Here is a 25,820-nt window from a genome sequence, read left to right on the forward strand (position 1 = left end):
GGGGTAAATGCAGGCTTGGGGGTGGAGGGGGTGGCGTGTGAATGCAAAACACAGATTGCCAAGTATATCTCCAGTGCTCTTTTTGACAGCGAAGAGGCCGGATTGAGTGTCTGCCTCCCGTGGGCGGCAAATAAGGAACATATTCCACCCTCGCTCAACCCCGCCGTCTCGCTAACTGCGCGAGAGAATTTGAGACCTTGCGGTATCCGGGCAGACCTCAGCCGTGGCCAAAACATCAGAGGAATGGCGAGTGAGCGCTTGGCGGCGGAGGGCGTTCTAGTGGGAGCAAATAAAAGGGAAGGCAAGAGAAAGAATAGAAGCGTTTAAAGGCAGCCAAGCTTCAAATGTCAGTCAGACTCAGCTCGGTGTCAATCGGACAATGCAAGGCAGCTGTTGCTCGCCTTTGAACTGCAGCTGTTAGCCGCGTTTGAACGCGGGGTTGTTAAAATGTATCCGTGCGCAGGCTGCAACATTCGCATGTAACACGAGGGGGTCACTGGGAGTTGCGGAGAGACACATGAGGAGGTGGCGAGCGTGGTCCAGATTTAGAAAGCTTGAATGATGCCAAAATGGAGGCGCGTCGGCGCGAGGCCCGGTCGCTGCTGTCTGAGGGCCACGTGGGGGGGATATGAAGGTTACAACTCAAGGACTTCAAGCGAGACCGTCTTTTGATTGTGATTGCCTTTCTCTGATGCTTTTAACCAAAATGGCCGCCACCCCCGTTTCCACTACACTCCTAATGGGAGTCATCTGATTGTCACAGAACATCTCATCCTCATCTTGGCTGCTTTTTGATCTGATGCGAGACAACGTGCCATTTAAGGCCTGGCCTGATTTTCGAGCGCACAGCTCAATTACTGGAGGGGAGATTCATTATCATATCAGAGAGCGCAGACGTGACTTTGCAAATAAAAGAACACATTACATTCCTTCCCATACACACACATCACACCTCAATTATTCATATACGGTAAGAGGGCACCTTGATTTCCATTGGCGACGGTTGAATTAGCATTTCGGAGCGCTCCGGCCAGCACATCAGCTTGCGACTGCTTCACTCGGGCGCAGGCGTCGCATTTTTATTATTCCGGATCAAACGGCCGACAGCAGACCTCAACGTCAAAATGCCTTCAGTGTCACTTTTTTATGCTGTAGCATTTTGTCACCCGAGTTAAGTGTGTGCCACCCCGGGTGCCTCGTCAGCGTCTGCTGGGCTGCACAAAGCAGGCCTCTTCAATTATGCATAAGAAGGCAAAACACACACATGTGGTCCTACTTTGCATGTGTGATACAGATAGCGCTCCCCTCCACCCTGTGTGTGTTCTACTAAACTGGAGACAGATGACAACATTCTCCAGAAAATAGTTGTTTTCCTTGGCTCTGGCATTTTTAGTACAAAAGCACCCTCACCCCCTCCACAATGATCATAAAAGACCCTCAGCGTGTGTGGTGCTAACATCCAAACAAGACCATTTTTAACTAGAGAAATAATGAAAGTATTGTTTTGATCTTTCTTTGTTTGTTTGTTTGTTTGTATTTTTTGCGTACCGGTATTACAGCTTGAAAACTCTACGTTCTTGGCGTGACATAGTTCTACTCCGTATTGATACTTTCAGTTGTCAGAGGTTGTTCTGTGTTGAAAGGTGTTTCATAAAAGTTTTTTGTTTTTCTTTTAAGTTTATATTTATGTATTTATTCATGTGTATTTTGTGCTAAAATGTTATACTTGTTTACCTGTATCTTATTTTGATAATGTAGTCAGTAGTTGCAATGCATTATGGGTAGTATAACCAGTGTTCAGTCAGAGAAATGTTTGTTGAAGGAAGCCTGCCTGTAACTATACTAACTGTTCCACTCCTGTGTTTTTTTTTCCTTCCATACACCTTGAAAAGAAATGGCTGTAAGTTTAATTGTGTTTAGAGAGCTGTTTTGGAGATGGTTTATGCTAACTTGCTAGCATTGAGCACTGTGTATTACCATAGCAATGCTGCTAACAATCGAATTAACACGGAAAGGTCATGAAAATGACTTTGTTTACGTTTGTAACAGCTATGGTTAGCATGTTTGCCTGTTCTCTACCGCTAGTCATTGTGTTTCATTTGTGTTTATTTTTAGTTTCACTCAACATTTTCATCGAGCTCATGCCACAGTTGTTCAAGACGTCAAGATGACTATAATGAAGGAGCAAAACACTCAAGTTTGACTTGCTTCTGGGATGACAACCACTCATTTAAATGTAGGTAACTTCATAAATATTCTGCCATGGCAACATACTGCAATTGTGCCACTTGAGAGCAAAAAAAAATCGTCACTAAGTAGTGAAAATCCAGCCTTAGATTCAAAAAGACTATTGAAAAGCAGTTGTAGAGTATGCGACTTGTTTCTTGTTAAAGTGTTATTCTGTGCTTGCTTGCACAGTAACACACATTCAGTTGTGTTTGCGGGTTGGCGTGTGAATGAGAAACTTTTCAAAAACCAAAGAGAAGAAACAACCAAGTTTTTTTTATTAGATCTTAGTTATGAAAAACATCCCCTACTTTGTATAAAGGCATCATCGCGTGCAACGAGGGCAGCATGCGCTGCCTTGTAACCCTCAGCTGGAGTAAAATGGGATTTTCCTTGAATAATATATCAGCCCTTTCATTCAACCTGCGCCTTACTATTTTTTTTGCATGCATGAGTAAATTCCTGTGCGTGCCTGCCTATGCCTGAGCTGTGCATCGCCTCTGTTATTGTGCATGCACAATTTGCGCGTGCGTGTGCACGCACGTCAGCGACCGACTTTGTGTGCATTCCACAGTAAATAGATCTGGCTGCTCTCTAGACTGGATGGAAAAGGGCCTGGGGCGAACAGTGTACAATGCATCAGCAGATGGGAGAGCCCATGTTGCCATCACACGGCATTCCTCATCACTGGGCATGCTCAGTGGGCCTCGCTCCCCCTCCCCCCCCTCGCACACACTGCCCCCTTTTTTTCCTCCCCGGGCCTGTTTGAACCAGTCAGTTGGAGGTGGCGTTGGTGGTGGAGGTGGAGCGGCTGCACTGGCTTCTCTTGTTTCTCATTTGACCTTCAAAACGACAGGCGTGGGGGTAACGTGGCTCGACGGTGGGGAGGGAGGCAGGGAGGGAGGAGGGGTGTTTTTCTAAAAGCTCTTTGGCTGATATGTCACTCATTATTTCCACTCGGCGCTTTTGCCCTGTCACAGCCCTGTGAGAAGCAGCCAGCAACTCGCTAGTGCTTTGCACGCTCACTGAGGCCTCATTATGCTCACTTGTCACACCAGAGAATATAATTCACTGTCGCGAAAAAGAAATTGCGATACTCACGGGCAGTAAGGTTAGATACACCTACAACTGCACATGCAGAGTCATACTGAAAGCCGTTTCTCTTTGCTCACATATTGGGCAAACACAAACGTCTGCATTAAAAAAAAAAAAAAGGCATAAGATCGTCCAAAAAAGAGGAACGGGCAATGTTTACTTAGACAAAGTTCGAAGAAGAGGGAAGTGAAATTATTTGTCACCGGAGCGTCAGTTGCATACATTGTGCAACCGATGACAAAATCACAACATGAAGTTTCACATGTGTCACTCTGAAGCAACGGCGCAATGTTACTACTTTTACACTGTAATCTGTTTATTTGTGCATGCATGCAGTTTTTCTGTTGGGAGTTAACCCTTAGCACGCAACCTTCCTCTTTTTTTCTCCTCAACGTTGAGTAGTGTTCATTTATTTATATAAAAATAACCCACACTTAGTTCAAAATGCATCGGCCCAAATTTTGTAGTTATTTAACCCAAAATGTTGGGTCAAATTAATTTAATAACCTGCAAAGCAGCCCATTTTATTTTTGTAGGTTGTTCATCTGACCATAAACCAATTGACTCCAAAATGAACCAACCCAATTTTTGGGGGGTTGCTTTGTGGGTTATTCATCTGACTCCACATTTTGGGTTAATTGAATAACCTAATTGAATTGGGCAAAAAATGAACCAACCCATTTTTTATTTTTTTTGTTATTCAACCAGTTGGGTTGGTTGCTTTTTGACCAAATTTGGTTTATTTGACCCATCTGCTTTTACAATGCGAATTGTAGCTCCAAATGTATTTAAGGCTCACTTCCACAACATTAGGTACACTATGGTCGATTACAGTGTTAGCCAACACATATTTTACATGAAAAAAAAAATAAAAAATCACAAGGCACACCACCAATACAAATGTCACAAAAAGTGAATAAACATATAATTGTCATGTAGTGGAAGATTTTCATTGTTCATCCTGTCACACAATTAGGCAATTATACCACATCAGTCCACCATCTCATGCTAATGCTAATGCTATACGTTAACTGGATCACTGATTTAACGGAATGCCTTACTTGTCAATACACGTGCACAGAAATACAGAGCAACAAATTGATTGAAATCCAATAAAAGAATGCTGCTACATCGAATAATAATGACTAATAATTGTTCAGGTTTCATATTTACCAACACGAGATGGGCCAAATTTCAGAAACAGTTCTCACTATGATAATTGTTGTGGTTATTGAGTGTGTAGTGGGCTGAAGTGAGCAACACTGTTACGAGGTGACTCATTTGTGACCACAATAACTTAATGCCGGTTACACCCAAATTATATTTGATGTTTACATACAATCTAATTACAAAACAGGGTTATAAAAATCTGTCTTTAACACGTAATATTCTATGCCTACGCATGTCACAGTGAGTATTTCCCACATGGTGACAACAGTTTGTGAGGTCACTGCACGCGAAGATTGCACATAATGCCCCACATGGCTGTGGAGCGTGCTCCATGCTGACAATGCAGAACGAACGTCTCCGTGATTCATATGGCAAGATCCGAATCCCTCAGGCTCGCACATTCCATCTTTTTGTCCTGCGATCGCCGCGTTCTGCTTGGCCTGTTATTGGTCACCCTCTTTGACCGACGCCGAGCCCGGACCGACTTCCTGTTCAAGCCGTGCGAGAGTCAAGCCAATCAGCTGTGAAGACTGTGACACTCCTCACAGCTATTTACTAGCCGACAGTCCGGTTTAAAAAAAAAAAAAAGCTGAAGGCGAGCTTAGCCTACTGAGTAATCACACACACAAGTGACCTATAAACACGCTTGCGCTTGTGAAAGTCTACCTGCCCGCATGTTTTTACCCTCTTGAAACGTGTTTTTATTTGGCGAAGCAGTTGCGTGTACGTGTGCGGTTGACTCGCGCTGGCTGACATTTTTGCGTTTCCACTAAGAGCAGGAATGTGCTGCTTTGCAACTTTTCAAGATAACAAAAGCAGCATGAGGCGGTTGAGTGTAAACTCTGGATGAGGTCACGCCCCGCCAACGCAGCACACTGTGACATGAGCGGGGATTTTGTTCTGGATTCTCCCCTGGTGGGCGTCATGCCTTTCACTTTTTTTTTTCTTCGCTAGCTTGCCTTATTTGCTCTGTGAGCGCTTTGGATGCAATTACAGGTGGCCAAAAGAGCCAGCTAGCATCTGTTATTATATGGTCGGAGTTAAGTGCAGACTGTATTTGACAACAACGAGAATAGACGACACAGAGGCCAGCCCGTGCCGGCTTTCTCTTGAGAGTTCACAATGTACTCTCGGGGACAAAATATAAGCAGAGCTTTGCAGGGCCACTTGAGTTCACTGCAGGAGTTACATGAGTACTAATGCCTGATTCAACACCGGCTCTGGCAAACATGCTTGACATTCAGTGTTTACTCCGCTCAATGAAAGCTTCTAGTCAGACCGTCTGATAGTTTGGCCTGGAATTAGATTCGGGAAGTCATGAGATTTCCAGGTGGCTGAGCTTTCCTGGAATTGTTAAGCCGGGATTTTTCTATGTGCTGCCAACACTGTAAAGAATTTTAACCCTTGATGTTGTCGTCGTGGTTCTAGAGGCTGGTTAAAAGGCAGGCTACAAATAGTTTCGATTTTATTATGTTTTCTGGCGCCTTTCCTGCTAAATTAACCTGACACGGCAGGATAGGATTCAAACTCGTCTCTCTTTATTCAACTCTCCCGAATATAAGGCTTGCTCGATTACACCTCTCTCTCTCTCTCTCTTTTGCGCTCATGACATGTGCAGTACACAAAACACTTCAGCATGTACATCCATCCATCCATCCATCCATCCATTTTCTTGACCGCTTATTCCTCACAAGGGTCGCGGGGGCTGCCGGCGCCTATCTCAGCTGGCTCTGGGCAGTAGGCGGGGGACACCCTGGACTGGTTGCCAACCAATCCCAGGGCACACAGAGACGAACAACCATCCACACTCACAAGCACACCTAGGGACAATTCGGAGCGCCCAATCAACCTGCCATGCATGTCTTTGGAATGTGGGAGGAGACCGGAGTACCCGGAGAAGACCCACGCGGGCACGGGGAGAACATGCAAACTCCACCCAGGAAGGTCCGAGCCTGGACTCGAACCGGAGACTTCAGCATGTACAACTAAAATAAAAAAACAAAAGTAATAATTCACAAAACAAATATCAGTAAATTGCAAGTAAATAAAAATACACATTGACAAACAACGTGTTATAGAATCACAGAAATATTCCCCCTTGCTTACAGGGGAATTATTTTGAAAAGCAGAACCTGTAAATAAAATAAATGTGTAAATTACGAAATCTAATAGTGAAAGTGAAAGTAGCGGGTGTGCACACGAGCATGTTTTCCGAGAGAAAAGGCGCTCTGGTGCCATCATTTGGTGCACAGAGATGCATGAATAATGAATCTGTCGTGAACTCCTGCTGAACTCTCCTCACCAGACCCAGATCAGAGCCACATGATATGCAACACGCACACACATACGCACACTCTGTGACCTCCACAAAGCTCCAACCGCACCAGGATACTTATGCGTGTGTCTGCCATGTGAATCATTACACACTGCTGCACCTGGCTGCAGTCAGAGGACTTTCCTCTGATAACCCTGACGGCTGTCGAAGGGGAGGTGGCGGGAACGCGGCGAGCCAGGGTGGAAAGACAAACAAAGCCGCGGCTGGGGCGGTTGACGCGCCCGCCCACTCCCGCCCCTTTTGGGTGCCCGAGTGTGTGTGTGTGTGTGCGTGTGTGTGTGTGTGTGTGTGTGTGTGTGTGTATGTGTGTGTGTGTAAGCAGTTCAATGTTTAACCCCTGTGTCAACAGGCAGCATGTGCCACAACAGCATTCCCGCGAGGCGTTTGTCTTATGACAGAGCGCTTTCATAATGGCGGCGCTGGCGCTGCATTGTTCTGTAGCGGTGTCGGATGACTTGTGGCCTGATCAGTGTGTTTGTGCACGCTGTGAGTTAATCAACACAGAGTTGGGTTGTTCACTTATCGTCGCAACTGCTTCCTTCTCCACGTTGTAAATGTTTAACCCTTTACATACTCTTCATTTTCCATGCTCATGTGTTGTGCTGTGGGTTATGTTTTTTTTTACCCTGGCATCATAATCAGGGGTCACCAGTTTTTATGAAGCTGAGAACTTCTTCTTGGTACTGATTAATGGGAAGGGGCTAGCAATTTGATACGCACTAATGAATTAATACATACATTTGGGTAAAATAATATTATTCAGGGTTTCCCCCAATGCTTTATACACCTGGCGGGCCGCCCACCGAGCTTTTCTTGCGCCCATGCCGTCAATGAATATTCATCAGCACATGTTCTGGAGCGGCACGGCTCAGTGGTAGAGTGGTTGTCTCCCACCCGTGAGGTTGTGGGTTCGATCCTCACCTTTGGTGATCATGTCAAAGTGTCCTTGAGCAAGGCACTGAACCCCGATTTGCTCCTAGTGGACCTGGCAACGCCCTACACAAGCCTCACATTCACCCATGTGTGCCATATATGGGTGAGTGTGAGGCTTATAAATAAATAAATAAAAAAAATAAAATAAAAATAAAAAAATCATAGCATGTTGCCGGTTGTTGTGCTCACTCCATTCCCCTGATGACAGAAAAAAGGCAGAAAATTGGTCAATTTTTGCTGATTTTCTTCTGTTGTACAAATTGTTAAACAAATATACTAAAGGACAAAAGTTTTGTAAAACAGTCAAAATAAGTTGTTTTACACACAAGATTTTTTTTTTTTCAAATTAATCGGCCAATTAATTGGTTATCAGACTTTTATTCTGCTAAGCATCTGGGTTAAAAAAAAAACAAAAAAAACCCAAAAAACACCTAATCACTTAGTTATGTTATTATTAAAAATTAATATTTATTTATTTATGTGAAGACACTGATTAGCTCAATAATTATTCACGATGATTAGGAAGCAGAAAAGATCAAATCAGTAAGCAAGATTTTATTTCTATGAATGTCTGTCAGTGTTCACATTTTGAAACGGTCACTACTACAATATTCCTGGGAAATCACAATGTCCCATCACTGGTGATATGTTTTTAGGACAGGCCCGCAGGATACTCATGTAAACTACAGATTTTTTTTTAAAACATTTATAAACAGAAAAGGTACACATCCAATTTATATCTATATACAAGAGAAGCCTGTGTTAGATTAGAAAAGAATTTGAAGACCAATAAGAAACATGTTTCTGCTGGTACAGGCAGTTCCTGAGACTGTTTCAAACTCTCTTTTAAACATTGTTATCACTGTCCCATAAGGAAACAGTAATACATTGATGGAGTTTCAAAACTGCCACCATTCTCCTCTCACTGGTAAATCCAAAGTCCACATTACGCGACGCATATTCTATTTGACCTTGAACGACTTCTGTGTACATAAATGTTGTAGCACCATGTACAAAAGGCATTTTTTAATCTTGTAACTTTTGTATGTTTTGGGTCACTTTAGTGATAAAGAATGATACTTGCGGTATTTTTATTTATTGCTGTCAAATGTCAAAACAGTCATTTTGACCCACACAGTACGTAAGTGTTAACATTATTGTGTGTCAGCAACAAAGGCTTTTGTGGTGACCTTTATTCGCCTTGTTGTTAGTTATGTTAGTTATTTTTCATCATGGTGATGAATGGCATTTGTCATGTGAAGAATGAAAGCGAACAGAAGACGTCACACCGCCTCAGGAAGGAGGAAGATATGAGCTCAGTCAAGTCGTCCCACAAGTCCACGAGTGCATGTGATACTAATAAAAGTGCAGAGTTGGGAAAGAGTCGCGTGTTTTCCCCTCAGGGCAACCTCGGGTGGAGCCAGACTTGTCAGTCAGCGAGAAACCATTTCCTCCTCCTCAGTGCCGTCTGACTCCGCCCTGCGAGCGATTGTGTGGCAATGGTGCGTAGGTGAACTTTATTCCTGCTTTGTTGAGTGAGCGCTTTCGTTTGATTTGAATAGAACGAGGTCGGGTTACACGTCTGCACTTCCGTAGAATAATGCGGATCCAATCACTAAGCAGGAGAAATGGGTTGAGGGGGCGTAGCAGCCTTTCAAATGTTGCTACAGTTAAACGGCAGACGTCTGATGGTATGTTTACACAACGCCCACCAGGACCGTTTTGAAAAGATTAAAACAATACGCATTCACATAGACCTAAAAGTGTTTGTCCTTTTGTGTCCTGTCAAACTATTTATTTGAATTCCATTCTTCAAAGTATCTGAAGGGATTTAAATGTTGACATTTGGTAATACTTTGGGTGCACAATAGGAAATATAAATGTGATGGGGGAAACCGATCACTTTTGAAACCGGGCTCCAGAGTGGAAAGATTGCAAAACGTGCCCGTACGTTCCAATGTGGACACCATAGCGGGATAGGTACTTCTCCCGTGACTGTGCACGAACTGCCAGTCTGTCAACAACAATGGCGGATAGCCACGTCTTCCTCGTTTTGCACAACCTCTTAAGCTTGTTTATGCTTTTACAGCAAATGTTTTTTGTGTTATACTTGAATCACCCGGCATTGTCACTTCTCTGTGTTGTGTTCGTCTCACTGATCTGTATATATTACTGGACAGCCGATAGCCCATACACACCTGTGTAAGCGACTGGACAGCTATCTTAGTCCTCCCATCTCGCGAGCAGACTGATGTTTAAACAACTTTGAAGACCCCTTTTCTTTTATCGCTCAGTTGCTAGACCCCTGTTGTTTCTACTAAGTACTGTCTCAAATGTTCTCTAATTACCATACTGTAAATATATAGCATTGTATGACGAGAAACGTCTCTTGGGAGGAGTAATATGGCAGCCTTGCAGCTTCAAAACCGGCTCTTCACTGATTCTTCTTCTACACTTTCTGTTAACTCTCTATGGCAGCGCTACAGCGCCACTCCAGACTTATATGTATTACAGCCGATAAACGTCCTAGGCGTCTTCTTTTGGACACTCGCAAGTCTTGAGACGGTTCTGTCTGTACAAGATTTGTTTGAGGAATGAATGTTTGCTTCCGTGTAAACAGGGCTTAAAGTGAACCCTTTTCACACTGCGCTTGGTTTTTAGAATGTTCACTGCTGGGCAGGGTGTGGATAGTGCCGAGTGCAATCCTATCCATATTTGGTTGCTAGGATACCGAACAGGAAGTAGCCTTTTGCTGCTAGTTTGGATAAAGTAGTGACAACAATCAGCCCTGTCTTTACTTCCAGTATTTTATTTGAAGCTAACATTTCAATTGTTCAAAATGCTCAAATCAAATCTCTTCTACTTTCAACTAGCATGGTGGTGATTGTGCAATGCTTTGGATTGATATTGCAATGTAGGCTATGCTCTTGACACTATATTGAAGTGCCATTATAAGTTTAATTCTTTTCAATGTACTGTAGTCACAACACATAAATATTGAATATGTTGACACCACCAAGAATAGATTTGATGGTTGTTGCGTCAGAACCAGTGTCAAATGTCCCTTCAGCTAGATATTTTAACTAGTGTGTTGAAATTCTTTATGAAATATATGGAATTTGAAATTATTTTTTGGCAACTGTCAGCAGTTTCTTGCAGCTAGTGGTCAAGATTTGTTCATCTCCAATTCTGAGCTCTTTAAAAAAAAAAAAAGATTTGTTCATCTTCATGTGAGAAAGGCACATAAAAAGCATCGGCTAGTTAGTTAATGCAGGTCAGTAAAGGTGTGTTGGGTTTCCGATGTTGACTTTGAACTCATAGGAGGTTGGCTGGTTAATAAAAATTAGATTTTAGGTCAAAAAAGGTTTCCCAAATACAGGACAGTATATTGATTACGGAATACTTGCTACGTCATCACCACCATTGTTGCCAAATACCACAACGTAGCGTGTTATTCTGCGATTACCACTCCTACCTTAGCAACTGTTCACTTTACCGTAGAAGCAATACAATGGTCCAACATTTTTGTTGTTGTACAAGTGAACAACGTGTAACCATTTTAAAACGGTAGCCTGAAAATGCTCCACAATGTCATCATGTAAATGAAGCCAAATGACAGTTGTCATTTGGTGTTCAGTTGATAACAGTCTCGTGTAAACAGCCTGCGTTTAAACCAGTGTGACGACTCTGGCGAACAAGCCTGTTATGGACAGCGTGCTCTAATGACCCCACAAAGTCAGATCGCCAAGATAAGACACGCCCATCTCAACGTAACCTTTGGAACTTTGACTTTTTTCCCCTTGTTATTCCCTTCATAAACTCACGTTGTCTCATGCCATCGTTGGCACGCTTGCCGTCGTTACCAGCGAGTACAAACAAGCTCAGTTTATATCACCTTGGGCTTATCGGGCCCCTTCAAGGGCACTGAACTTTCCCACAGCGCTCCCTCCGCTCCCCGACCATCCCCTCGGGAGCCAACTGTTGCGTCAAGGCCTCTTATTTATTCCATGTGCTTCCCACAGGATGACAACAGCACATACGCTTGGCTTGCATTGGTGACTAAACCATACACCATGTGCTGGAATAACGAATACACGTATGACAACATGTACCTTTTTGTCTGTGCAGCCCAACCGGTTTGTCATAAACAAGCCCACAGTATGAGCTGATGCGACCTTTAGCGCTGACGCAAACATGACTCAACCCTTTTGAGTGCAGTCAGTTGAAATACTGTTCTTGGAATTTAAACATGTCAGCACTTGATCATTATTGCAGTACGGCGCAAGACTTGTGAAATGTCATGTATGCAAGATGTGATTATTAGTGTATCTACTGAAAAATATAGAATATGTATTTATATACAGTGAGTAAAAATACAGTTATAGTTTCAAAAGGGGAGTCAACCCAAACATATGTTGTGCCCACACTAGTCAGAACACGACAATTCTGATTTATATTGTGTAATATGAATAAAGCAGCAAAATCCACCTATTTTTTATCACTCTCACGGGGCGGCCATTTTGTCACTTGCTGTCGACTGAATATTACATCACAGTTGCTCAGGTAACTAGTGGCATAATGGCCATCGCCCTGAGATGAATAAGAACGGGTGGATTTTGCTGTATTAATCTGCAATATTAATCAGAATGTTATGTTTAGACTATAGTGGGAGCGCATGCAAAATGTTGTTGTAAAGAAGATTTTTTATTTCTATTCCCCGTTAAGTTAGTTCGGATTTTCCAAATTTAAGGTCATAAAAATGACTCTAAATCGCTAAATTAGAAGTTCTAAATGTGCTACAGAAAACAAGCCGCAAGTGTTTGAACGCATTTTATTACACACACCAAAATTAACATATTTGATTAGTCACGCGCTGTTTGTTTGTTTTTGTTTTGTTTTTTAGTTCTTTCATTTCATTGCTCATTCATATTGTTTGTGAGTCAAAAATTGAAATTCCACCGCTAAATAATGTTTCAGTTGATGGTTGTATCAAGTTAAATCTGGCCATTAGCATCATTCTTCTTCTACTATTAGATGTTTTGCTCTGGCACCCCCTACAGTTGGTTAGTACATCTGTAGCAGGGTTGGGCAAATTTGGGTAGAGTAATCGAAATGGAGTAACGAGTATAGTTTATTTTACTTAAAATACTTTATTGTATTGATTTATGTTTTATATTCAATTTAAATAATTTATTTAACTCCCTGTTTTTGTTCATTTGTTTATTGGTCATTGTAACTTGCTATATGGTTAATCATGACAAAAAGGGTTGTTGTATATATTATCTTAACAGTGAGGTTACGTATGTTGTCTGAGGATATACTGCATTTAATAATAGCCCCAGGGTTTGCTCCGCCCCCATATCACTGCAGTGACGTTTTAACTTATCATGAACGTCCTTGAAATCAGACACACACAGATGTGCTTGTCATTCCAACGTTTTCCATCTCCGCAAGCTATTTCCTAAAATGAGCCTCTGAAGTGGTGGAAAGAGTGTGTGCCCAGATGCCCAGACTGTGTGGTTAAGGGGCTTTTATCACACAGACAGGGCTGGGGGAGTGTGGTGGGTGTGGGGACAAACACTCATCTGCTGCCCTCCCATCTTTCACATCCGATGTGTGTGCGGCGGTAGGAGGCCGACTGTGACAGGCAACGCTACCCAGCCGCTCAAGACACCCACCAGGCTCGCAAAACCGCAGGCAGATAATGAATGGCACACCATGATGACAACTTGCACTTTTATGGAAAGGGGAGGAAGGACATCTCTGGCACAGGCACTCGCTGTGCGCAATGATGAAACCACCCCCATAAAACAGACAATCACACAGAGGACACTCGTGTGTATGGGAGTTATGACCAGGACCAAAAAAGGCGTGTTTCCAAGTGGATGATTGAAATCTCAAGATTGACTTTCATCACGTTGCCGCACTTACTATTTATTGGAACTACCGTATACTTTTTATGAATTATATATGTCTTTGTTTCAATGATTTAATCAGGGCCTCATATTCTGATACGTTAGTTTGAAGGATAATGTCCTTATAATAATGAAATATATACTCTCACAAATTATAGCTATTCTTTCCAAAAGCTGCTGTTAGCAACTTTTTCCGAGTTAGCATACCACTTCCTGTTTTATGCTCTTATTCTGAAAGACACCAACCTCCGGTAGCGGATTGTCACTGACTTGGCGACCGATACGCTAATTAGTAAACACTAATAACGTGTGCAACAGGTAATGGCTAATTCTGAAAAGGCACTTGCGGTACACTTGTTTGTCACGCTTCACTATGTCATTGACGCATGTGGCTGAATGAAAGTTAGAACACGCTAGATTCCACTGATTGAGTCGCACCTTCTGCAGGTATGCTGTTCCACTGCCAGTGTGACATCACTACCTATGCACATGCACATGAACTGGACCGCTTGAATAACATACAAATGAACACAAAGGTAATACTGGAAATTCTTAACACACTTAAATTACAGATATCAAGTAATGATTAACTTTGGGGCCTTTTCAACAGATCTTCTGCGTGTTGTTGGCATGGTGACAAATCCCAGAATACATGTGCAGACCCAACCAAAACACACATTGAAGGAATAACAGCTGGGTCTGCAACTAAGCGGTAAGTAGGCCGGACGCGGCCTGTTGAACTTCAATTCTTCACCATTCCATGACTTTAACATGCTTGTGAAGTCCTTGGAGACTCTTTTGTGTTTAAGGGATATATAAATAAATTTGACTTAACCTCCAGAGTTTAGTTTCCTGTCCCCCTGTGCACAAGGCAAGGAAGGTCCTGAAAGGCATGCTGGGATGAGTCAGGTGCAGAGGAACTCAAACTCAAGTGCAGTGAAACACATTTTTGACTGGCAAATACATTAGAATGCAATTGCAAATACATTTAAACATATGTAAATACGTTTGATAATATTTGCAAGTACGTTTGAATGTATTATCAAATACGTTTAAACATATTTGAAAGCACGTTCAAATGTACTTGTAGACTAAATGCTAAAACCTTTAAAAAAATATATTTTATTATTATTATTATTTTTATTTATTTATTTATTTATTTATTTATTTATTTATTTATTTTTTACCATAATGCCACCAGGTATTGACTTGCTCATGTGCAAGTTGCTTTTTTAATTTATTTTATTTTTTTTACCATTTGGCCTACATTATTTGGATGTGTTAAAAAAATTAAGTAAGTAAACATTGTTTATTTGTCATTTTCATTATGCCGGCTGTGCATGATTTCCAATTAGCATTTTATCCCCATATTGCCACGGGGTATTGACTTGCGCATGCGGACTGCCAGTGGCATTACGGAGAAAAACAGAAATCAAGCACTGCAGAGATCATACTAAACAATAAAAATTATGAATAAAGAATGTTTACTTAATTTTAAAATGTATTGATAGAATGTAGGCCAAATGCTAAAAAAAAGAAACATTTTTTCTTTTTAACTTATGTATGCATAAGTGTTTAGCATTTAGCTTGCAAGTACGTTCGAACGTACTTGAAAACATGTTCACATATTTGAATATTTTTTAATATCAAAAATGTTTACAGTACTCCACATTGCCAGTTCCTCCTTGAGAATGGGAGTCCAACATTAGTGACCTCTGATGTCACAAATATATTTTTTTTTTGTGATTTGTGAAATGAAAAACACAAGGGCAAGCACAAATCAATCTGCCATGGCATTTTCTTTTCCCTCACTTTTATGGGCATATTTTGCATTCTATCCCAGCTGTTAGTCTCTTGCAACAGTTATTTATTGCTGTGAAGCATGTCTTGAGAACTCAACAGCACAGACAATAAATAAATAAATAAATAAATACATACATAAATATATATATTTACACAGTTCTCACAGAGAACTTAAATCATGAAGGTATTTTATATGTTGCTACAAATCGTTTGTATACAATCTGTTTGTTCGTATTAACTTATAACAGCTCCATATGATCCTCATCTTTTAGTAGTGGACACTGTACATAATTAGCTATGCAAACAAATAGTTTTGTGATTGGCCTTGTAAAGAAAGTGTATTCCAAATATGTAACAGTAACTTGATTTGTGTTTGATTTTCTTGACTTTGGCATTCAATGTAGCGCACCCCTAATTTACACCCTGACAGTAACTTGACATCAGCAAGCTGTAGTTTAGTTACACCCTGAATCTGTTTATCCTCAAAAGATTAAGAATAAAATACTTATTACATTACTAAATTGAACATAAATTAACCAACTAATGGCAGCCCCACAATCTCATTTACTTGCTACATACGCACTCATGCTATCGAGGAACATTTCACACATTGCATCTATCCTCTCATTTGCTTTCATCTTCTCCCAACCCTGAAATGCCCTCCAAATAAAAATGTCATAAATATGCATGTCCACGCATATTTTTATGCTTTATTTACCAGCGGTTTATGCAACTGTTTGGTTAAGCAAATGAATACATGCAAAGGAGCTCACACAAATCACGAGGGTCCTCCAGCTAATAACAGTAAAGGACAGTGGGAATGTCAAAACATCAAAAAAATAAAATAAAATAAATAAATAAATTGCGCGCGCACACACAAACAGCCGCAAATAATTGCAAAGCTTGGCACCAGGAAAAGCGAGCAAGGCATGTTAGCTACCTCGCCAAGGATGTCAGGCACCGTATTCCACTGACTGCTTGGCAGCTCAAAAATAGACAGGACCTGTGGTCATAAATAAGCCTGCAATGGAAAAGTTTTATTTGGGCTCAGAAATGCTCCTCGTTTTTATTTATTTATTTATTTATTTATTTTCTTCTTCTTCTTCTTCTTTTTCTTTCGAGTAGAAAACAAAGCAATAAAATATGTTTCGGTCATTTTTAAAATTGCTTTTTTTTTTCTTTTCTTTTTTCTTTTTTTTTTATATTGCAGGGATATTTGTTCTCGCAGCAAGAATAGAAAGGCTACCGTATTTTGCTACAGGGTTGCCATTTTGTGACAGGAAAAGCTCAATACTAAAGTACAGTGACCAGATGTCATTTGTTATTTGGGACAGCCTCATTTTGAACCTTGTATCCCGTTTGTTGTTGTTTTGTCCAGTCAGCAAGCCAATTGTTTGGGCAATGTGTATGGCAATCATACAGTTGCCATCGAGATTAATGCAATAAACCAATTAAAAACGAATGTAAATGTTAAATCGCTGGCAAGCGTGTTTTCGTCATACCGGAACTAGAACTACTTCCTGTTTCCGTTTCTAAGATCCTGGGAAATGTAGCCCTACTAGCAGAGAAATCCAGGTCCAGAAAGTAAAAAACCTGCCACAGTTTGGTTTATTCCCAGGTGCTAGCTAGCAAGCTAGCTCCCTGGGTGATTGTTCACTTGCTAGGCAGCTAGCTAGCTAGCGAGAGGGGCTAAAGCCAAACTGTAGCAGGGTTTTGACTTTCTGGACTTGTTGTTTTTGCCATCTCTGCCTACTAGCATAATGCAGCGGTCGCCGGTCAATGTTTCGTGCTGTTGAGTTGTCAACCGAGATAGCATTTAGCATTAGCTAAAGTAATACCACAATCAGATTGTGGTTACCTTTGTTATAAATATTGTAGTTCCTGGCAAGAATTGATTGTATATTTGATTTTCAGCAAAATCTGGTCACCATACCAGATACTAAAGTTGTCTTTTTAAAGGAAAACGCCTGGTGACGTTATTTGTTATGATAGCCGACGTGAAGCAGCCAGTAGTGGATTGAACAACAAGAAGCCCGGGGGAAGGGAAGGGGCGTTCACATCTTTCTATTTGTGACTGAAAATATTCGGGGGGTTTCCGCAAGACAGGAAATGATGCCGTTGGCTCACAAAGCAAGCAGGCTTCCAGAAGGCAACAGAAGGCCTTCCTGTACCTGCTTACCTAAAGTACATGTGCACTCGAGCCGCGCCGTCAAAAGCATGTATGAAAATGGATGCAGGCGGAACGTTCATTTAGATTTTCCCCCCACCGTGGGCTTGTAAAATGTACCCAGTGGCCCTCCTCCTGAATAGGCCAGCAGATTAAAGGGGATGTATTGCCGCCTTGTTTTTTTTCTAAATGGATACACATGTGGCACATCTGTGTCCAAGCCTGACTCATTACTCACTTTTTTTTTTTTTTTTTTTTTTCCATTCTCCGCAGCCATGGCAACAACTGCGTGTTTGGCAGCGGGCTTTTGAAGGCAGTGGAAAAAGAGAGAGAGAGAGCCTTGGGAGAGAGCATAAAGGGAGTGTTGGGGAGAGAGAGAGAGAGAGAGAGAGAGAGAGAGAGAGAGAGAGAGAGAGAGAGAGAGAGAGAGAGAGAGAGAGAGAGAGAGAGAGAGAGAGAGAGAGAGAGAGAGAGAGAGAGAGAGAGAGGGAGAGGGAGGCGGGTAGGGCGAGCAGGCTCTCTCAGTAGTTGGCCTACATCCAGTGTAATCATGCCATGGAGCCCAAATGAGGCCTTTGGCAGCACACCAGGTTTCTGAGAACAAAGATGTGAGCTTCTAATGTTGGCGGTGGGGCCTGCTTGGCATCCTTTGCCATTTCCCAGCAGCCCTTGCCTTGGCCGACTGCCAGAACCCCCCCCTTCCCCCACACCACACACACACACGCCCCTCCTTCATCCCTTTTCCGCCCACCGTGCCCCCACCTCCTGCGGGGACTGCAAAGCGGATCAGAATAAAGAGGGAGACTTGTTTTTCACTCTCTGCCTCTTGCTCCGGCCCAATGACATCACCGCTGCAGCCCCCAGATTCCACTCGACCGGCACATTTTTCCTTCCCTTTTGCAGACGGACCCTCCATTTTATTTGAATTCCTCCATTTTGTACAGTCGCTCACGTGCAGCGGTGTACTTCCTTGTTTATGACAAGAATCTAAACTGTTGGAATCCTATTATCACAGACGCACGTAATTTGACCTGGAAACATTTCAGGGCAGGTCTAGCTGAGGAAAAAAAATTCTAACTTCTCTATTATGTGAAGTAGTGAGATTATATTCTTACTGCTGAAAAGGTTGCACAAAGTCTTGAGAATTTGTTCCACTACCACGCTCATAATTCCAAACAAAATAGCACTGTGATATTGTACTGAACAAAAACATACAGTAATTTAACAATTTAATAGAATGTAAAATAAAAATAAAAATAAAAAATAAAGCATTTTTCTTTTTTTGCTTCACTTCAATAGATATGGTGCAACTCATTCTGGTGTTCGTACCCCGGCCACCTGGGGGCAGTATAATATATAAATACGGATGCACGAGGTTTGTGACTAAGAGAGCTAAGCGATATATAATTAATATATTGTTATAAGTGGGCGGCACGGTAGTCGAGTGGTTAGCACCGTCCGCTTCCCAGTTCTGAGGTCTCCGGTTCGAGTCCAGGCTCGGACCTTCCTGGGTGGAGTTTGCATGTTCTCCCCGTGCCCGCGTGGGTCTTCTCCGGGTACTCCGGTCTTCTCCCACATTCCAAAGACATGCATGGCAGGTTAACTCATTCACTCCCAGCCTTTTTCACTGAAGCAACCCTGTTCCCTGTTTTACTGGATTTTGACTGATTTTTGCAAGGGCCACAGATTATTGTGTTCTACTGCTGTAAAAACATGGACCCTACCAAAAGAAAGTTTAGAGTCTCTTCTTTCATCAGGAAAACAAAGTATATTTGTATCTGTTTCCGTTTTGCAACAATTAGCATTAGAATATAGCTAAGTTTCATCATTATTCACAAGTTGCTTGTTGCAACGTGGGCCTGGTTGATCTCTTATACTCTGCTGCCACCTGATGGCCGAATTTTGTAATAACTACCATTGCTTTTAAGCGACCTCTTCAGGTCAGAGGCTGCATCAAAGCCTCTAACCGTGCTCTAGTATAAAAAAACAACAACCCAAAAAAAAAAAAAAAACGTATAAATACGTCTTTGGGAGCAAATGAGTTAATTGGGCGCTCCGAATTGTCCCTAGGTGTGCGTGTGAGTGTGGATGGTTGTTCGTCTCTGTGTGCCCTGCGATTGGTTGGCAACCAGTCCAGGGTGTCCCCCGCCTACTGCCCAGAGCCAGCTGAGATAGGCGCCAGCAGCCCCCGCGACCCTTGTGAGGAATAAGCGGTCAAGAAAATGGATGGATGGATGGATATTGTTATAATTTTTGTCCACTGTATTTGTTCAAACGTCATTTGCTAAAAGGGGTATACCCTACAATGCCGATGCTATTCAGTAGCATGTGTAGACATGTTGCCTTGTTTGTTAGCATTAAGCTAAACAGGTTTAATAAGGCAAAGCCATGTGGTTGTTTTAAATATGTGTATTTCTCTTTTGTTACATATTTAGTTTGAAAGGAAACGTCACCTGGGAGTAACAATAAATAGCTTGAGACCTTTTACGAAGGATTGTTCACTAGCTTACAAACTGCTGCTTGTTGTTTATTGGACAGCAAAAAGCTAACACTTCTTTTTGTTTTGTTTTTCAACATTCTTAAAGCAGGATTATCCTGAAACTTGTTTAAATGACATTTAAGATGACTGTTGCAAGCGACCCTGCTATGTGGAGAGTTTCCAACTTCCCAGAATTTTGCAACCCTAAACGGGATCTTGCTGATTTGGCAGATAGACTTTGTTGTCCTATGAAGGGCTCCAAAATGTATCTGAGCTTTGATCATTTCAAATCTGTGGCTAAAAATAGAATGTGGGCGGAATCACAGATCAATACACAAAATATGATACGTCACATCAATAGTATTGTTCACTAATATGACCTCACACTGTCCTGTTCTATCCTCCTTTTTTTGTCTTTGTAACATTTCATAGCTTGGTGCTCGCCTCAGCGGCTAAACAGGTTATATAACACGAGGCTGGTAGGGGGAGGAAAAGCAAAACAATCTCCCAAAAAAAAAAACACTAAAAACATCTTGTGCGCTCTACTTTTTACGGCAGAAAACTTCAGAGAGAATATAAAATGATCCTTTCCCATGAATAAAAGATTGCCGTTCTAATATTCAACAGACTGGGGAAGTGCAAGAGTACAAAAATAATGTCATCTCATCAGGCGTGTGATGCTGTCACATGCCGGGTATTCCCCGGCCGTCACTCTCATTGGCGGTTTTCACGTCTCACTTTCCATACTGCCGAAAAGCGGCATTCTGCAGCCACCCCATCTGCTTGAGCGGCTCCACTGAAACTAGACAGCCGCCAGCCGGGTCACACGCTGGTGATTTTTACTGTATACACGCTGCATCATATCGCCACTCCAGCCATCTGTGCATGTCTGGCTTCCTCATTGTCGCCTTTGTACATCTCATTTCTGCTTTCGCTTTAAAGCCGCTGCAGTATTTTTTTTTTTCTTTTTACATCAATGGGGCTTTCAAATATGGAATCAGATCGTTTGAGATTTAATAGAATCCCAGCATGTGGCGGTCTTGTGTAACAATGCGCTGCTATTTGCTTGCGCAAACGTTTGCTGGAGCGGAAGTGAAGGTCTCAAAGCATTAGGCAACTCTTTCCCACCCATCGTAAAGGAAGATTTGTTTATTTACTCCCCCTCCCACCCATAGCAGTCATTTCCTAACCGTGTCATAAAGCCCAAACAACACTTCCTACTGTTGTTCGCCCAACAAGGCCTCAGATTGAGAGAATGCGAGGATGGGGAAACGTTCTTTGGACTGCAGTTTACCATCAAAAATAACTCGTCCACTCCCCGGAGGCGCACTCGCAGGCGTGTTCGTTCACATGTTGGCGTCTTTACAAACCCAATCATCCAAGATCATATGGTAAGAGCATAATTATAGTGCGACATAGCTTCTTGATTTGGTTGGTGGAGAGCCTTTGAAGGAAGCCAGCGTGCATGATTCACAACTCCAGGCCGCCAGCCAAGTGGCCTCACGTCCCATACATGGGTGAGGCGGATGAGGGTACGTGACTAAACATCTCGCTTCCTTTTTTTTTCTCCCCCAGCGTCACATGGACTTGCACAAACACATCCTGCTTTGTGTCTGCAGGTTTCAGACGCATTGCCTCACCCAAAGCCCGAGGCGAAAAGCTGCAATGAGTTGGAATGAGCCCAGATGAGAGGGAGGAATCTCAACTACTGAGACACTCCTCCGCTTCAAACCTGCACTTTTACTTTAGGGGATTTTGGCACGCTCGCACTATACGACGACACGTCTCTATTTTTTTTTTCTTCCACTGAGTAAAACCGCCAAATAACAGTGCAGTGAATCACCTAGCTTGATTGCTGTAGCCAATATTCCGATATTCTTTTAAAAGCACACATGTGAACGGCTGATTCATGCTAATCTGTGTTTTGAAATGTGGGCACATGGCTCCGTGCGCCATTCTCTGAGTGTGTCGCAATACAACAACAATAACGCTATTAAGAAGATTATCATTTTGTACTTTATTCTTATGCAAAGCAGAGTGGGCGGTGCTATTGTACAGGATCACATTAGTGTTTTTAAAGACGTGAGTGTGTATTAAACCGCATTCGAGTTAACAGCAATGTCTGGAAATCCCCACCTCATGACACAAGAGCTTCCTGGTTAATGGCTAATGGAGGCTCCTTCCCCCTTCTCTTTTCTCCACATGGCCGCAGCACAAATTGTGAACATGTTGAGCATAATATGCATGCCAAAAATTTAGAAATTCTGTTTTTTTTATACCACAATTATTTATGATGAGGAAAATAGTCTTTTTTTTTTGTGGGCTCATTGACTGTACAGAGCAGTTGTAGCAGCAGCACATGGTGGCGTAGAGGCGCTTCGCATGAAGAAAAACAAGCTTCAACTCAGCCCAGAAGCGGATAAAGCTCTGAAAATAGGACAAAGCAGCAGTCAACTGGAGGAGCTGGAGAGCCGCTCTGCTGAGTGTGTGTGAGTGTTATTTTCCATCCTCTGGCGCTCTGCTGCTAGGCTGCAGACACTTTTTTTTTTCTTGCACATTTTTGCAGACCTGCTGAGGGAAAAATAGGGATCTGCTCATAGCTATTTCGTAACAGTAAGACAAATGGTTAAATTTTTAGATTCTATTTGTTTTGTTGTGTTGTGAAATTGTTTGTAAAAAGGGGCAGGGTGAGTGGCAAGAGGCTGCAGTAAAGTGAGGGGGAGAGTGGAGCGCGTGCGGAGGGGTTCTGTCGAAGAAATCAAGTCAATAGAAGTGGAAGCGGGCGTGGTGACGTCACTGGTCCACATTGAGCCAGTAGTACATTGAGTCAGCGGCGCTAGATAGACGAGCGCCCGACTAAAGTACACACCGACATGAACTTCTCCCTGTGAAACTCCACCGTCGTCACTCGCTCAGCCGGGAAAGGACCACTTTTCGGCTCCTTTTTGGCCACACGGAACTTGCTTTTTAGCCGCTTTCGCGAGGGGGGAGAAAGAGAGAGGAGAGGAGAGGAAGAAGCTTCATTTTGGGTTTGTTTTCAGGGGGTCGACGACGAGCGCCATGTCGTCCGCGGCGGTCGCTGCTTCTTCCAGGAGGCAGTCGTGTTATTTGTGCGACCTGCCCCGCATGCCCTGGGCCATGATTTGGGATTTTACCGAACCCGTGTGCAGGGGATGTGTCAACTACGAGGGAGCGGACCGCATCGAGTTTGTCATCGAGACCGCCCGCCAGCTGAAGCGGGCTCACGGCTTCCAGGAGGGCAGGTCTCCCGGGCCCGTCAAGTCGCAGCTCTCCGGCAAGGAGATCCAGGCGATCAACCACGCCGCGGCGGCGGCGGGGGACCCCGGCTCGCGGCCGCCGCAGCCGCTGGATCGCTACCCGCTCTCCTCCGACCGCCCCCCCAGGCTGGGCTCCGAGTACCAGTCTGGACGGCAGGCGAACGGCATCCCCGTCCCCAATGGATTTCCTAAGCCCGACGAGCCGCCGGAGCTCAACCGCCAGAGTCCCAACCCGCGCCGGAATAGCGCGGTGCCCCCGAATCTTGTGCCTTTGGTGAACGGGAGCATGGCGCCCGTGCACGCCGTCAACGGCAGACCGGGCCAGATGGGGCTTTCCTCCGCCCTGGCGGCCGGTAGTCCCGCCGAGCTGGGCAAGAGACCCGCCTCGGTGTCCAGCAGCGAGCACGAGCGCGACGGCAAGGAGAAGCACCGACCGGACAGTCTGACACCGGAGATCTCGGAGGGACACAAAGGCAGAGCGGAGCCTGACTGGATGGGCAAGGGCAAGACAGTGCGGGATCTGATGGCTCTGCACACGTTCGACGGCCGCTTCAAGAAGGACCATGCGGCCATGCAACAAAGGGTGATGGGCTACGACGGCAGCGCCTCGGCTTCCAAGTCAGGTAGGCGGCAGCAACACGGTTTTTAATGATTTATTTTTGTTACTATACTTTAAGATGGTGTTTTGTTTGTACTGTGTCACCCCACAAAGGGAAATGTGCTGCTTACATACATGTTCTCCACTCTGCCTGCATACGTGTGTCCTTGTCTGAGCCGAGCAACTCACCCACACTGTGTTTAACCCTTTCCCACCTCCAGACAGAGGAAAACACCCCCGCAGCATGAAGAGAAAAGCGTCACCCGAACCGGAGGGCGAAGGCACGGCCGCCAAGCTGAACGGAGAAGCGCAGCAGTGGCTACCCCCGCCGTCCGACGGACTCAAAATGCCACCGGTACCCCCTCCCAGCTTCGCCAACCCCCCTTCCACGATATCCCCCCACTCCCGCACCACCCCGCCGGAGGCAGCCCAGAACGGCCAGTCCCCCATGGCGGCGCTCATCATGGCGGCGGACAACGCGGGCGGGAACAGTTCCCCCAAGGACGCCAACCAGGTCCACTCCACCACCCGCAGGAACAGCAGCAGTCCCCTGTCGCCCTCCTCCATGAGTCAGAGGAGGCTGGCGCAGAGAGATGCATCAGGTGCAGGTACCCCCCACGTGCCAGGCATGGACCAAGTGCACCCCCAAAGCATTCCGGACTCCTCGGTACCGGGCAGCATACCCCTGTGCTGCACGCTGTGCCACGAGCGTTTGGAGGACACACACTTTGTTCAGTGCCCGTCTGTGCCCTCTCACAAGTTCTGCTTCCCCTGCTCAAGGGAGAGCATAAAGCAGCAAGGCGCCACGGGTGAAGTGTACTGTCCAAGCGGGGAGAAGTGTCCCCTGGTGGGCTCCAACGTACCGTGGGCTTTCATGCAGGGGGAAATCGCCACCATCCTGGCAGGAGACGTCAAAGTAAAAAAGGAGAGGGACCCTTGATTTGGTTCCGAGACGAAAAAAAAATGAGTATAAATATATAAATATCACATACATACCATTCAAACAAACTAACAGACTTGTACATATTGGACCCAAGGGAAGAGTATACTTCGTAAACATGGTTGTATAATTTTTGATTTTTGAATACATTGTGTTTCTATATTTTTGAAGATAAAGGTATGTACTCATTATAATGGACTACGTTCCTCTTTGTTGATGTTTAACAAAATTCTCGATGTACTTCTAGGTCTGGTGGCAGTTCCTGTTTAACGTAGAATGTGACTAATGCTACTCTACGAGCACTTGGCAAAACTGAAATGCTTTTAGCTGTACTTGTATGCACTTGTTTAAAAATTGCCAAATACAATTTCTTGATCTTGTATGAACCGATTGTCTGAGCTTGCTTCATTCGAGTGGTTAAGGGGCCGCCGGGCTGCTTGTTGTGACGCCTCGGGACGACGTAAGTTGGCTAGCGGGCTGCACAAAGGCACCCTGTCTCTGCGCACATGACTGCTAAAAAAAAATGAAAGCGCGCTTGGTAATAACAGGCACATTGCCCCCCAATCCCCCAAATTGCTTCCATTTGCACAGGACTAACTGACTGCTGCCTACTGAAATATGTGCCGAGTCATGTTCAGTCAGATGGAATCTGTTGTGTCAGTAATGTGCAAACGTGCACCATTATCAGCGCCCTGATGATGTGTCAATGCAAGTTATGGTGTGAATCACTCGGAATTGCATCCGAATCCATCACGAGCTGCAGCTGGCGTGCAGATTGTGCCCAACATTAGAAGCCTTTTGTTTTTGTTCCAATCACTAGTGGCCAATAAAAACATCAGTGCAGACTGCAAAGTATGAATTGGGTGCATTTGTAGTGCAGC

The 25,820-nt window shown here is 43.8% G+C and overlaps 1 protein-coding gene across 4 annotated transcripts in view; it reads left to right on the plus strand.

Annotated features, from left to right (window-relative positions):
- Positions 1-25,325, plus strand: part of irf2bp2a (interferon regulatory factor 2 binding protein 2a) — a 43,514-nt gene extending 18,189 nt beyond the window's left edge. The window contains exons 1-6 of one of the 4 annotated variants that reach the window (XM_077494571.1): positions 2,116-2,236; positions 14,122-14,210; positions 14,285-14,386; positions 22,463-22,612; positions 23,165-24,024; positions 24,221-25,325. In XM_077494571.1, the coding sequence (XP_077350697.1) occupies positions 22,506-22,612; positions 23,165-24,024; positions 24,221-24,939 (1,686 nt within the window). In that variant the 5' untranslated portion in view covers positions 2,116-2,236; positions 14,122-14,210; positions 14,285-14,386; positions 22,463-22,505 and the 3' untranslated portion in view covers positions 24,940-25,325. Of the gene's footprint in view, positions 1-2,115; positions 2,237-14,073; positions 14,211-14,284; positions 14,387-17,917; positions 18,058-21,062; positions 21,656-21,742; positions 22,613-23,164; positions 24,025-24,220 lie in introns of those variants that run through there. The other 3 variants (XM_077494572.1, XR_013278303.1, XM_077494570.1) reach the window with 3 other exon arrangements.
- The last annotated feature ends 495 nt before the right edge of the window (positions 25,326-25,820 follow it).

This window comes from Festucalex cinctus, chromosome 14 (assembly GCF_051991245.1).
Source record: "Festucalex cinctus isolate MCC-2025b chromosome 14, RoL_Fcin_1.0, whole genome shotgun sequence".
Taxonomy (NCBI): Eukaryota; Metazoa; Chordata; class Actinopteri; order Syngnathiformes; family Syngnathidae; genus Festucalex; species Festucalex cinctus.